General features: G+C 47.6%; 1 protein-coding gene across 3 annotated transcripts in view; it reads left to right on the top strand.

Moving 5' to 3' along the window:
• LOC147008355 (F-box/LRR-repeat protein 4-like) overlaps positions 1 to 12,176 on the top strand; it is a 28,784-nt gene that overhangs the window by 1,286 nt on the left and 15,322 nt on the right. Inside the window, exon 2 of one of the 3 annotated variants that reach the window (XM_085864782.1) lies at positions 9,323 to 9,409. The exons of 1 other annotated variant lie outside the window; for it this stretch is intronic. In XM_085864782.1, the coding sequence (XP_085720908.1) occupies positions 9,375 to 9,409 (35 nt within the window). In that variant the 5' untranslated portion in view covers positions 9,323 to 9,374. Of the gene's footprint in view, positions 1 to 9,180; positions 9,410 to 12,176 lie in introns of those variants that run through there. One more of the 3 variants, XM_085864781.1, reaches the window with a different exon arrangement.

Here is a 12,176-nt window from a genome sequence, read left to right as displayed (position 1 = left end):
GTGACGTCATAGCACCATGTCCTGTCTGGTTGACAGACAATATGTTGGTCGTTATTGGTTGACAGACATTGGTCATTGTATCACATTATTCTTTTTATTACGGCCAATAATTGTGCTATTATTATTATTATTAATATGCTGTTGTCATTATTCTGAGAAAAAATGGCATGATAAGGTGATAAGATGGAACGACACTTCAGCTGCCTTATATACACCTTTTCAACACTGAAAAAAGCAATAAAATGGCCGTAACTTGGGAACCGCTCGTCCGATGAACATCACACCTTGAAAAGGCACATCCGCCGGTCCCCGGCAATATTCCTGGCAAGTTTCAACCAGATCGGACTGGCAGTCGTCGATAAACGGCGGTCGCAGACAAACAGACACACACACACACACACACACACACACACACACACACACACACACACACACACACACACACACACACACACATTGCTAGAATTATAGATAGATCATAATAATAATAGCACAATAATTGGCAGTCATAAAAAGAATAACGTGATACAATGACCAATGTCTGTCAACCGATAACGACCTATATATTGTCTGTCAATCAATAATGACCAATTACGTCTGTCAACCAATGACAGGACACAGTGCTATGACGTCACAAACGACGTCACAATTAATGTTTATTTATTTATTTTTTGTTTCCCAAGGTTCGAAAGTTGTTTTTTCCCAAGGTTTGAATTAATTGTTCAAATTATAAATTAATCCCAAGGTTTGAATTTTTCCCAAGGTTTGAATTAATTGTTCAAATTATTAATTCATCTGAAGGAATGAATTTTCCCAAGGGAAACAGCTGTTTCCCAAAGGTTTGAAAGCTGTTTTTCCCAAGGTTTGAATTAATTGTTGTGCTTGGTAGACATTTGTGAATACATTTACAGAGGGGCGAGAGAGGACGGGGGAGAGAGGGGGGAGATAGGGGGGCAAGAGAGGGGGCAAGAGAGAGGGGGAGAGAGGGGAGTGAGAGAGGAGGGGGAGAGAAGGGGGAGGGAGGGGGAGAGATGGGGGCGGGAGAGAGGGGGGCAAGAGAGGGGGTAAGAGAGAGAGGAGCGAAAGAGAGGGGAGGGAGAGAGAGGGGTGAGAGAGGGGGTATCACAATTCAAGAGGGGGAGAGAGGAGGTGACGAGAGAGGGGGCACGAGAGGGGGGTGAGAGTGGGGGCAAGAGAGAGGGGCGAGAGAGAGGGGCGAGAGAGGAGGGGCGAAGCTAGGGGGGAGAGAGGGGGGGCAAGAGAGGGGGCGTCAGAATTCTTCTTCGTTTGATATGACGTCACAATTGACGCTGGGGACGTGAGTATGTTTCCCAGGTGTTTCCCAAGTTATGGCCATTTATGATACGGTTCGTCCGATCTCATTGAAACAATGCCCCAATCCAGTCGTCGTTTACGAGAGTGAAGGAACGAAGCTGCACATACTGGCACGCACCTACGGGCAAGCACCGACGGGCCCGCACTAGTTACCACAAATGGCCGCACTGCTGATACCGCACGTGAAAAGGCTGAATGCCTAAACTCGGTGTTTGCATCGAAATCTTGACTGAAACCCATCGATTTCTGTATCCACCTTACCCAGTCACACCCAACTGTCCCTGGACTATGTGTCCTTTTCTCCTGACAAGGTAGAGAGCTTGCTGTCAAACCTCGACTCAGATTCTGCAACTGGTCCAGATGGCATCGGCCCACGTCCTAAAAACCTGCTCCTCTGCTCTTGCTCATCATCTCTCTGTTCTATTCACCCTCTCATTTGCTCAAGGTCATCTTCCATCTGCTTGGAAATCAGCAAACATTACTGCCCTGCATGAAAAATCTGCAAAAACAGATCCCTGCAACTCCAGACCAATCAGCCTTCTCCCAATTATCAGCAAGGTTATGGAATCCATCATCGCTTCAGACATTAAATCCTGCCTCTTCTCCAATGTTCTCATTTCCGATCATCAAATTGGTTTCCGACCAGGTCACTCCACCCTGGATATGCTGCTTCTGCTTTCCCAACAATGGATGGAGGTCCTCAATGCCAGACATGAAATCCGAGCCGTATCCCTGGACATATCACGTGCTTTTGACGCAGTCTGGCACCCTGCACTACTCACCAAACTCTCTTCCTCTGGTATCCAAGGCCATCTCCACTCATGGCTCGCAGACTTCCTCTCCTGTCGCCGTCAACGTGTGGCCCTCAATGGAGTTCTTTCATCCCCTCTTCCTGTCCAGGCTGGAGTTCCTCAAGGTAGCGTTTTGGGCCCTGTTCTTTTACTGGTTTTCATAAATGATCTCTCTGACTCTCTGGAAAATCTTCTTTATCTCTTTGCTGATGACTCCACCCTCTGCCGTACCATCTGTTATCCCTCAGACCGGCAAGCAGCAGCTTCTTCGCTCACTGCAGATCTGGATAAAATCACAAACTGGTCCAACACGTGGAACATGTCTTTCAATCTGGACAAATCTCAAACTCTCACAATGTCTCTCCGAAAGGACCATTTAGAATCCCCCTCCCCCCATCTACTTTCTCAACAATCCTCGAGAAGGATACCTTTCTTTCAAGCTTCTGGGTCTCACTATCTGCCATGACCTTTCCTGGGAAAGCCACATTTCAAACCTGTCCTCCAAAGCCAGTCACCGACTGGAAATCCTCCATCGTGCAAAGTCCTTCCTCGGCCCACCTGAGCTCCTGACCACATACAAAGCTTTCATCCGAAGCCTGATGGAATACTGCTCTCCCCTCTGGGCTGGTGCTCCTGCATCCCACCTTTCTCGGCTTCGCGCTGTGCAAACCAAGGCATTTCGGATCATTGGCATCTCCCGCGATGAGGCTGAGTCTTCGGGTCTCTCACTTTCTCACCGCAGGCTGGTCGGGGGTCTTTCTGTCTTTTACCGTCTCCTCTCCAGTCTCGCCCCCTCCCCCCTGCTGTATCTGCGATTTGTCCCCACATTTCAGCAGGGTGCTCAAGGTCCGCCAACAACCCCCTTCTGGCAAAAGTACCAAAATCACGAATCGCTGCTCACCTTCACTCTTTCATTCCTCTTTTTCCCCACCTATGGAATAAACTCCATCACTCTGTTCAATTCTATTCCTCCCTCCAGGCCTTCAAAACAGCTGTTCACCACCACCTCTTATCATGCCCCATCCAAATCCTCCATCTTTTCTACCCCCGTTAATCCACCCCAAGCCCACCCCCTTAAAACTCCCTGCTTTCCTTCCTGAAAGTCCCTGTAATATCCGTCTTGTATTTCCCATGTTCCCCGCCCCATCCCTCTCCCTTCCTCAGATCTCATGTGTCTGTTCCCCGCTGTTTTGTCCTTCCCACTCCCGCCCCTCTTGTCTCATGCCCCCTTTGCTGTGTGTTATGTGTTCACTTTCATACGAGCCTCGACAAGGTACAGAAAAAAAATCCTCTGGAACAAACTCCCACACACTCTTCAATCCTACTCTTCCCTCCAGGCCTTTAAACCAGCTGTTCACCACCATCTCTTCTCTTCCCCCATCCAAAACCATGATCTTTTCTACCCCCGCTAATCCACCCAAAACCCACCTCCTTCAAATTCCCTGCTTTCCTTCCTGAAAGTCCTGTCATGTCAGTACCTGAAAGCCCCTGTAATGTTCATCTTGTTTACCCTGTGTATCCCACCCCATCCCTCTCCCTTACACAGATCTCATGTCTGTTCCCCACTGGTTTGTCCTTCCCTCTCCTGCTCTCCTTGTTGTACATTCTGTGTGTGAGCTCTTGTACGAGCCTCGACAATGTATATAAAAAATGAACACTTTTTTTCAGAGTCATAACTGCTGCTAAGTTCGATTCTGGAGCTTAAATTTTGTGATTCAGCTTGGTTTGAGAGATTCTCGTGGTTATCGCATGTGCGGAAATTAAATAAAGCCACAAACGCTGACATCTCCAGGCATTGATTAGCATTGCAATGTACCCAGCGATTCACAGCTATGATGAACAGGTATTCGATAATATGAGTCAGGAAAGTGAAAAAAATTAACTTTCTCGTTAAGAAATTCTTGACTGCTCCAAGTCAAGGCACGGTTGAGCAGGCCAAAAAACATGGCGCCTTCATACAGCAGCGAGGTTACCTCGGATACGCCTTCAGACCCCATACAGAGGGATGACCAAAGGATATAATTAAATATCTCTCAAAGTGATAAATATATCTCTCTCTCTCTCTCTCTCTCTCTCTCTCTCTCTCTCTCTCTCCCTCTCTCTCTCTCTCTCTCTCTCTCTCTCTCTCTCTCTCTCTCTCTCTCTCTCTCTGTCTCTCTCTCTCTCTCTCTCTCTCTCTCTCTCTCAGTGCCTGATAAAGGATATTGTTACGGCTGTGGAAATTCGCAAAACACCATAAAGGGTCCTCAAGTGAGATATATCGATAAGTTCATGTGTAGTTAGCCCACACCTGTTGTTTAGAGGGAATATGTGTGATTCATCCAGGCTGTGACGCTTTGAGTTAGCCATTTTTCTTTCTCTATTGTTATTTTGGACCATTCAGCTGCCAACAACTCAAACACCACCTTCGCCTCTTTACCTCCACAACTCCATCCCGCAAACATCGCTTCACCGCCATTCCCAAACGACGCCCGCCAACCACCAAACCACCACAGCAAACCCCCACCACCTTCGCCTTTCTCCTTCCACAACCATCGACCCCACCACCAGTCAACACCGAACGTCATACTGTCTGAAGCCGTTCGGTGATTGCTGCCGAACGCAGCAAACCGCGAGTGCAATGGATGCCTTTACGGGAGAGAAATTCGGATCAGGAAGGCTTCATGCCCCTTTTCCTCCGTCCAATGGGTGAGCGTCGGGCGGTATGGCCCCGCCTCCAAGCGCGATGAATGTGGATTCCTTACGGGAGAGAAATTCGGATCAAAAGAGGCTCACGCCCCTTTTTGCCACACCAATGGCTGAACAGAGGGTGGTGTGGCCCCACCTCCAATCGCATTTTGATCCTATAATCTGCATACAGGCTCCTCCTCCGGTCTATAAAAGACGCGAGTCTGTGTGGAACTAGTAGTTGTGGTGTGGGGGTCGCTCATCTCATCGCTGGGCTCGTCTCGTCGTTGGAAGCGAGCCACCTTCGCTTTCACAAGCGACCAAGCCAGCCAGCCATTCCCCTCGCTCGACCCTGAGCATCAATAATTCCCCTCCATCCGCGCTGAGATAGTGCCGGTGGCCCCGTTCATTCCCCACCCTAACCGTGGTGCCGGCCCAACCGTGCTGGCGCGGAGCATGCCGGAGAGGGCTCACTGACCACGCCAGTGGCACGGAGTCGGGGCGCAGCTGCGCGGATATTGCGGTTTGCCCGCCATCGCGTCACGAGGACGTGGGTAAGACCTTTTCGGTCTCGTGGACCTGGCCGCTCCTCCAGGTTCTGCGCACATTTGGTCCATGGACCCTGTCTACCTCCCTGCCTATGGGGAGGTCTTTCCTGTTTATTTTGAATGAATGATGTGGCGCCGAGTCCCGACAACTATAATTGTTTAAGTGTTGTAAATAATTATAGTCGGTAGTAGTGCTTTTGCTTTGGTTGCATTTTCCTTTTTGCTGCACATTGCATTACTGCCTTATGTGCGTGTGTTGTGTGTGTGTGAAATAAAGTGCTTGCTTGTTGATCTGTTTTCCCGTTTCGCTTCGTCCTTTCCTTTGTTGAATCTTCATCTTGCATCACGTAAGGGATTGATAGTGGGTTTAAAACACCCGGTAACCAATCTGAACCGTCGAGGTCGACGATAACTCCGCTCGGTTATCCCTGCAGCACAGAACGAGCCGCTTTAGCGGTTCGTGTCCGAAGTCGACCTGCGGCGAGGTACGATCGCCCGGTCGACCACTTGCGCAGGTACTTAGGTAGGTCGAATTTGGCGAGCAACCCTATCATGCGCGGGTGGGCAATTGGCACGATTGTGGTGAGGTTAAACCCCCACCCGTGACTGGCTCCTGGCGGTAGTTCCCGGAGGGTCACGACTGAATTGTCCGTTCCGGTGGGCGACGCGTCGCGATTCGAGTTACGCGGCCGATCGCACGCCGGACGGTCCGAAATTCGGAACAATATAATTAAATAAGGCTGTCAATTATCTTCAGAAGGGGTGTATTAATTAACCGGAACACCCAGTTTTCACTCTTGCACTTCCTTGGCGTTTTCCTCGTGTCCGTGCAAAGTTTCAGGCTGTTAGGTTTCATGGTTTTGGAGTTATGGAGTAGATCAAAACACAGATCAATTACTGCACCTTCATCCCAAAAGGAAAGGCAGACATAACAAGACACACACACACACACACACACACACACACACACACACACACACACACACACACACACACACACACACACACACACACGGTATATCATGTACTGAAAAGAACTTACAAAAGTTATTTTATTTTAAGTTATAACATAAAGTAATAAACAATTTCCTGATTTCCCAACTTCCCGGATCATCAGCTGCTCACCGTTTATCATCGAGGTTTCGATCCTTTCAGCCCAGAACCTCTCCAAACGGCGGGTCCACAACACCGGCCGCAGATCCACATCAGTAGATTACTCAACATCAATGGACACACAACCTCAACGTTGTTACTCAACATCAATGGACCCACAACCTCAAAGTTGTGTCCACACAGTCACACAGCAATACAATATCCTCATTCAATCATATATAATTATTTGTTTTATTTAAAGTATTACTCCATATGAATAACTTTAATCATCCATCACTAAATATGATAACATATTAAGCGATAAGCACTTTACCTTGCAGACATGTCCATGACTCAACACCTCCATCTAACCATAGACTCAAACGAGGAAATAGATCACATCATACCTCATCACGTTTCCCCATCTTTGGTTTCTGTTATTCATGGAATGGTCACAAACACATTTCCCCTCTCTACGGTTAAAGTGTTCTTTCTCCTGAGGTGTGGTGCAGAACTTCAAAAGTCCTACACAAACGACCCCTGCTGGACCGCAGGTGGTGAATTTCCATCATCACTTGTCGAAGACCCTTGCCTCGTCTGACTTTCAGCAACTTTTAGTCTTGTAACCATAGCAACAGTGCACAGTATGATGGTGCGATTATTGAGAGGCACATCACATCTCCTGTGATTCCCATCGCCTCTCTCTTTCTCTCTCCCTCTCCCCTCTCACTCTCTCTCTCTCTCTCTCTCCCCTCTCTCTCTCCCTCTCTCTCTCTCCCCTCTCTCTCTCTCTCTCTCCCTCTCTCTCTCTCCCCTCTCTCTCCCCTCTCTCTCTCTCTCTCTCTCTCTCTCTCTCTCTCTCTCTCTCTCTCTCTCTCTCTCTCCCTCTCTCTCTCTCTCTCTCTCTCTCTCTCTCTCTCTCTCTCTCTCTCTCTCTCTCTCTCTCTCTCTCTCTCTCTCTCTCTCTCTCTCTCTCTCTCTCTCTCTCTCTCTCTCTCTCTCTCTCTCTCTCTCTCTCTCTCTCTCTCTCTCTCTCTCTCTCTCTCTCTCTCTCTCTCTCTCTCTCTCTCTCCCTCTCTCTCTCTCTCTCTCTCTCTCTCTCTCTCTCTCTCTCTCTCTCCCTCTCTCTCTCTCTCTCTCTCTCTCTCTCTCTCTCTCTCTCTCTCTCTCTCTCTCTCTCTCTCTCTCTCTCTCTCTCTCTCTCTCTCTCTCTCTCTCTCTCTCTCTCTCTCTCTCTCTCTCTCTCTCTCTCTCTCTCTCTCTCTCTCTCTCTCTCTCTCTCTCTCTCTCTCTCTCTCTCTCTCTCTCTCTCTCTCTCTCTCTCTCTCTCTCTCTCTCTCTCTCTCTCTCTCTCTCTCTCTCTCTCTCTCTCTCTCTCTCTCTCCCTCTCTCTCTCTCTCTCTCTCTCTCTCTCTCTCTCTCTCTCTCTCTCTCTCTCTCTCTCTCTCTCTCTCTCTCTCTCTCTCTCTCTCTCCCTCTCTCTCTCTCTCTCTCTCTCTCTCTCTCTCTCTCTCTCTCTCTCTCTCTCTCTCTCTCTCTCTCTCTCTCTCTCTCTCTCTCTCTCTCTCTCTCTCTCTCTCTCTCTCTCTCTCTCTCTCTCTCTCTCTCTCTCTCTCTCTCTCTCTCTCTCTCTCTCTCTCTCTCTCTCTCTCCCTCTCTCTCTCTCTCTCTCTCTCTCTCTCTCTCTCTCTCTCTCTCTCTCTCTCTCTCTCTCTCTCTCTCTCTCTCTCTGTCTCTCTCTCTCTCCCCCCCTCTCTCTCTCCCTCTTCTCTATCTCTCACTCTCTCTCTCTCTCGAACATCTTGCAGGGTAACGTTTGTCCAAATATCATCGACATTGACGGCACGTCGGTGAGCAATGTGATGGTCCGACATTCTCGATCCAAATTCAGCCATTGCAGGGCACCTTGGTGAGTGCGCCCCCCCCATGCCCTCCCCCCGACCAACACTCTTGACACTGTCACGTGACTCAGACTCCATTAGAGGGTCTTCACGAAGGATATCGGTTCATGATGGTGAACATTTAACCACTTCCTGGTACTGATGACGTCACTCAATCCTACCACTCTGATTGGTCGAAGAAGCGAGCCAAAAGTATTTCCTCCTCGGGTGACGCCCCTGTTCGTCCTTTTGCCCATCCATGTCGTCAATGTGAATGCTCAAGGCACGATCACGAGATTTCCTGACCACAGGTAACCAAGTCACGAGTTTGCTTACCTGGAGCCCGACGCTAAATTTTTGGTTTAAAAAAAAAACCGTTAACGTGGAGCCGTGCTGTCGGTAAACGTCACCAGGGGGTGTGTTCAGTTACCAAGCAGCTCGCTAGCGCTTGCAAAGCCACCCGTTCCTTATCAACGGTTTCGAATGGAGTGCTTGCTTGAGTGCTTAAGCCACTTGGCGAGGGCTCGCCAAGCTGATTGGCAATGGATCACACCTCGGCTTTTTATGTTGTATCCGCAGTTTCGATCAATGATCCGGAGCAGAGATAAACTTGGGATAAATTTAAAGAGTATTCGTGTAAAATGTCACACGGACACGATGGGCCAGCCGGCCAGTTCAAAGGTTTAATTTATTTGCAAATATCAGCACAACACCGATTTAAGACGGGAAGTGTGGCAAATCTAGATCTTCGTAGATCGAGGAAAGCATTTCACGAGTAAAATGCACGATGAGAAGATTAAAGTAGATTTAGAATGAAACAACGTGATGACGTCATGTGAACGTAGCACAAAACGTCATTTCCGGACGTTGGGGGCGGAGTCAACGGTGACCTACTTTTCAGAACATGTTCCTAGTTGTGGACTTTGCTGGAAAAGATGGTCGGTGTTGATGTGGGACTAGGAGGCCTCACAAGGTGCGAGTCCTTGTTACCTTTCCCTGTACTTTCCAGGTCGTTGACCGCGACCTCGGTTTCTCTTGTCGAGACACAAGAATGAACCAAAATGGAGGACGTCGTCGACGTCGTTCGTCCGTTTCAGTAAGTCCTGGGGTTTCTTCACGGTGGGGAATCGAAATATCTGACGTGGCTGGGTGTGCGCTGCCGCTCGCCACGTCGCCACAGGGCGAACCCCCCTTACCTGTGGCTCATATTTTAAACCACCCAGTAGCCACTGTGGCTGATCCATGTTTTAGTGATTTTTTTTTACCGGTTTTAGACGATTTTGAGTGATTTTAGCACAGATTTCAACCTTCGTGAGACGGCCGCCATTTTGTATGTTTTGATTACGGGAATCATGCGTGATTTTGTACAAGCTTACCGATAATAACTTTAGTAGTTTTAAACTTGTTTCTGGTAAAAAAAAAATCGACCGAAATTACGCGATTCCCATGATTCTCATCTCAAAATTTTATTTTAATTTTTTTGAAAAAAAAAAAAAATTTATGGAATGATTCGCCCGAGCGTGCTTCTTTGGGTCAGTGGTTGCCAGGTGAGTTTTGACACAATCAGTGTGAGAACCTGTAGTAGGACGAGTTTGTTTGGATGAGTGAGTTTGATGTGTGAGATTGGTTAGATGAGTGAAGTTGTTGGGTGAGATTGGTTGTATGAGTGAGTTTGATGGGTGAGATTGGTTGTATGAGTGAGTTTGATGTGTGAGATTGGTTGTATGAGTGAGTTTCATGGGTGAGATTGGTTGTATGAGTGAGTTTGATGGGTGAGATTGGTTGTATGAGTGAGTTTGATGTGTGAGATTGGTTGTATGAGTGAGTTTGATGGGTGAGATTGGTTGTATGAGTGAGTTTGATGTGTGAGATTGGTTGTATGAGTGAGTTTGATGTGTGAGATTGGTTGTATGAGTGAGTTTGATGTGTGAGATTGGTTGTACGAGTGAGTTTGATGTGTGAGATTGGTTGTATGAGTGAGTTTGATGGGTGAGATTGGTTGTATGAGTGAGTTTGATGGGTGAGATTGGTTGTATGAGTGAGTTTGATGTGTGAGATTGGTTGTATGAGTGAGTTTGATGTGTGAGATTGGTTGTATGAGTGAGTTTGATGGGTGAGATTGGTTGTATGAGTGAGTTTGATGTGTGAGATTGGTTGTATGAGTGAGTTTGATGTGTGAGATTGGTTGGAAGTGTGAGTTTGATGGGTGAGATTGGTTGTATGAGTGAGTTTGATGTGTGAGATTGGTTGGATGAGTGAGTTTGATGTTTGAGATTGGTTTTATGAGTGAGTTTGATATGTGAGATTGGATGAGTGAGTTTGATGTGTGAGATTGGATGAGTGAAGTTGTTGGGTGAGATTGGTTGTATGAGTGAGTTTGATGTGTGAGATTGGTTGTATGAGGGGGTTTGATGTGTGAGATTGGTTAGATGAGTGAGTTTGATGTGTGAGATTGGTTGTATGAGTGAGTTTCATGGGTTAGATTGGTTGTATGAGTGAGTTTGATGGGTGAGATTGGTTGGATGAGTGAGTTTGATGGGTGAGATTGGTTGTATGAGTGAGTTTGATGTGTGAGATTGGTTGTATGAGTGAGTTTGATGTGTGAGATTGGTTGTATGAGTGAGTTTGATGTGTGAGATTGGTTGTATGAGTGAGTTTGATGGGTTAGATTGGTTGTATGAGTGAGTTTGATGTGTGAGATTGGTTGGAATTGTGAGTTTGATGGGTGAGATTGGTTGTATGAGTGAGTTTGATGGGTTAGATTGGTTGTATGAGTGAGTTTGATGTTTGAGATTGGTTGGAAGTGTGAGTTTGATGGGTGAGATTGGTTGGATGAGTGAGTTTGATGTGTGAGATTGATTGGATGAGTGAGTTTGATGTTTGAGATTGGTTGTATGAGTGAGTTTGATGTGTGAGATTGGATGAGTGAGTTTGATGTGTGAGATTGGTTGGATGAGTGAAGTTGTTGGGTGAGATTGGTTGGATGAGTGAGTTTGACTGGCATGAGGTTGGTCCAATCCTGGTCCACAACCACCCCCATCCCCCATTACCACCTACAAAAGGCACAACGACCATATCCCCCCCCCCACACACACACACACACACACCTTCACCACCACCACCACCACCATCCCTCATAATTACCACCTCACCTGATGGTCGTTCATCCAACCAACCTCACCCATCAAACTCACACATCCGCCTTAAAATTAAGTTATTATTTGATATTGCCAAAAAAAACTTTTCAATAAAATATGTGGCTATTTCCTTTCTCCTGTGGCTAATCATTCTAAACCTGGATTAGCCACAGTGGCTAATTCCTTTTGAAAGCCAGAGTACACCCAGTGTGGTGGCCGAAGTAGTCGTCGCTTCACTGACATATTTAATAAAATGACGTCATGTTGTTCTTCATGAACATTCTGCTCCATTCACTCCACGTCATTAACCCGAGGTCATCTGTTCCATGTGCTCGGGAGTTATCTCACCTCATCTTCTTCATCCATCCGAGCTGATGTTTGTATACGAGTAAATACAACCCGTCACTTCACTCAGGGAAATATTAAATGGGGGAGGATACAGAAGGGAGGGAAGAGACGAGGAGGGATTGTTGAGAGAGGAAGGAGGGGTGGATAACAGGGGAGAGAAAGAGAGGAGAGGGAAGGGAGAGAGAGGAGGGGGGGAGAGAAAGAAGAGGTAAAGGAGGGAAGGGAGGGAGTGGAGCAAGAGAGGACGGATGGGAGGGGGAGAGAGAGTGGTGGGGGAGCTCGGAGGTGTGAGGAAGGGGGTGTGGGAGTGACGCCTCACCAAATGTCGCAATGCACTCTGGGAGGGAGGGGGGTTGGTCGTGAGTTGGATGGGGGAGA

This window comes from Eptatretus burgeri, chromosome 19 (genome assembly GCF_056783735.1).
Source record: "Eptatretus burgeri isolate ZD-2024b chromosome 19, Ebu_testis_v1, whole genome shotgun sequence".
Lineage (NCBI taxonomy): Eukaryota > Metazoa > Chordata > Myxini > Myxiniformes > Myxinidae > Eptatretus > Eptatretus burgeri.
The sequence above is the reverse complement of the archived record's forward strand: the minus strand, read 5'-3'. Positions and strand labels throughout refer to the sequence as shown.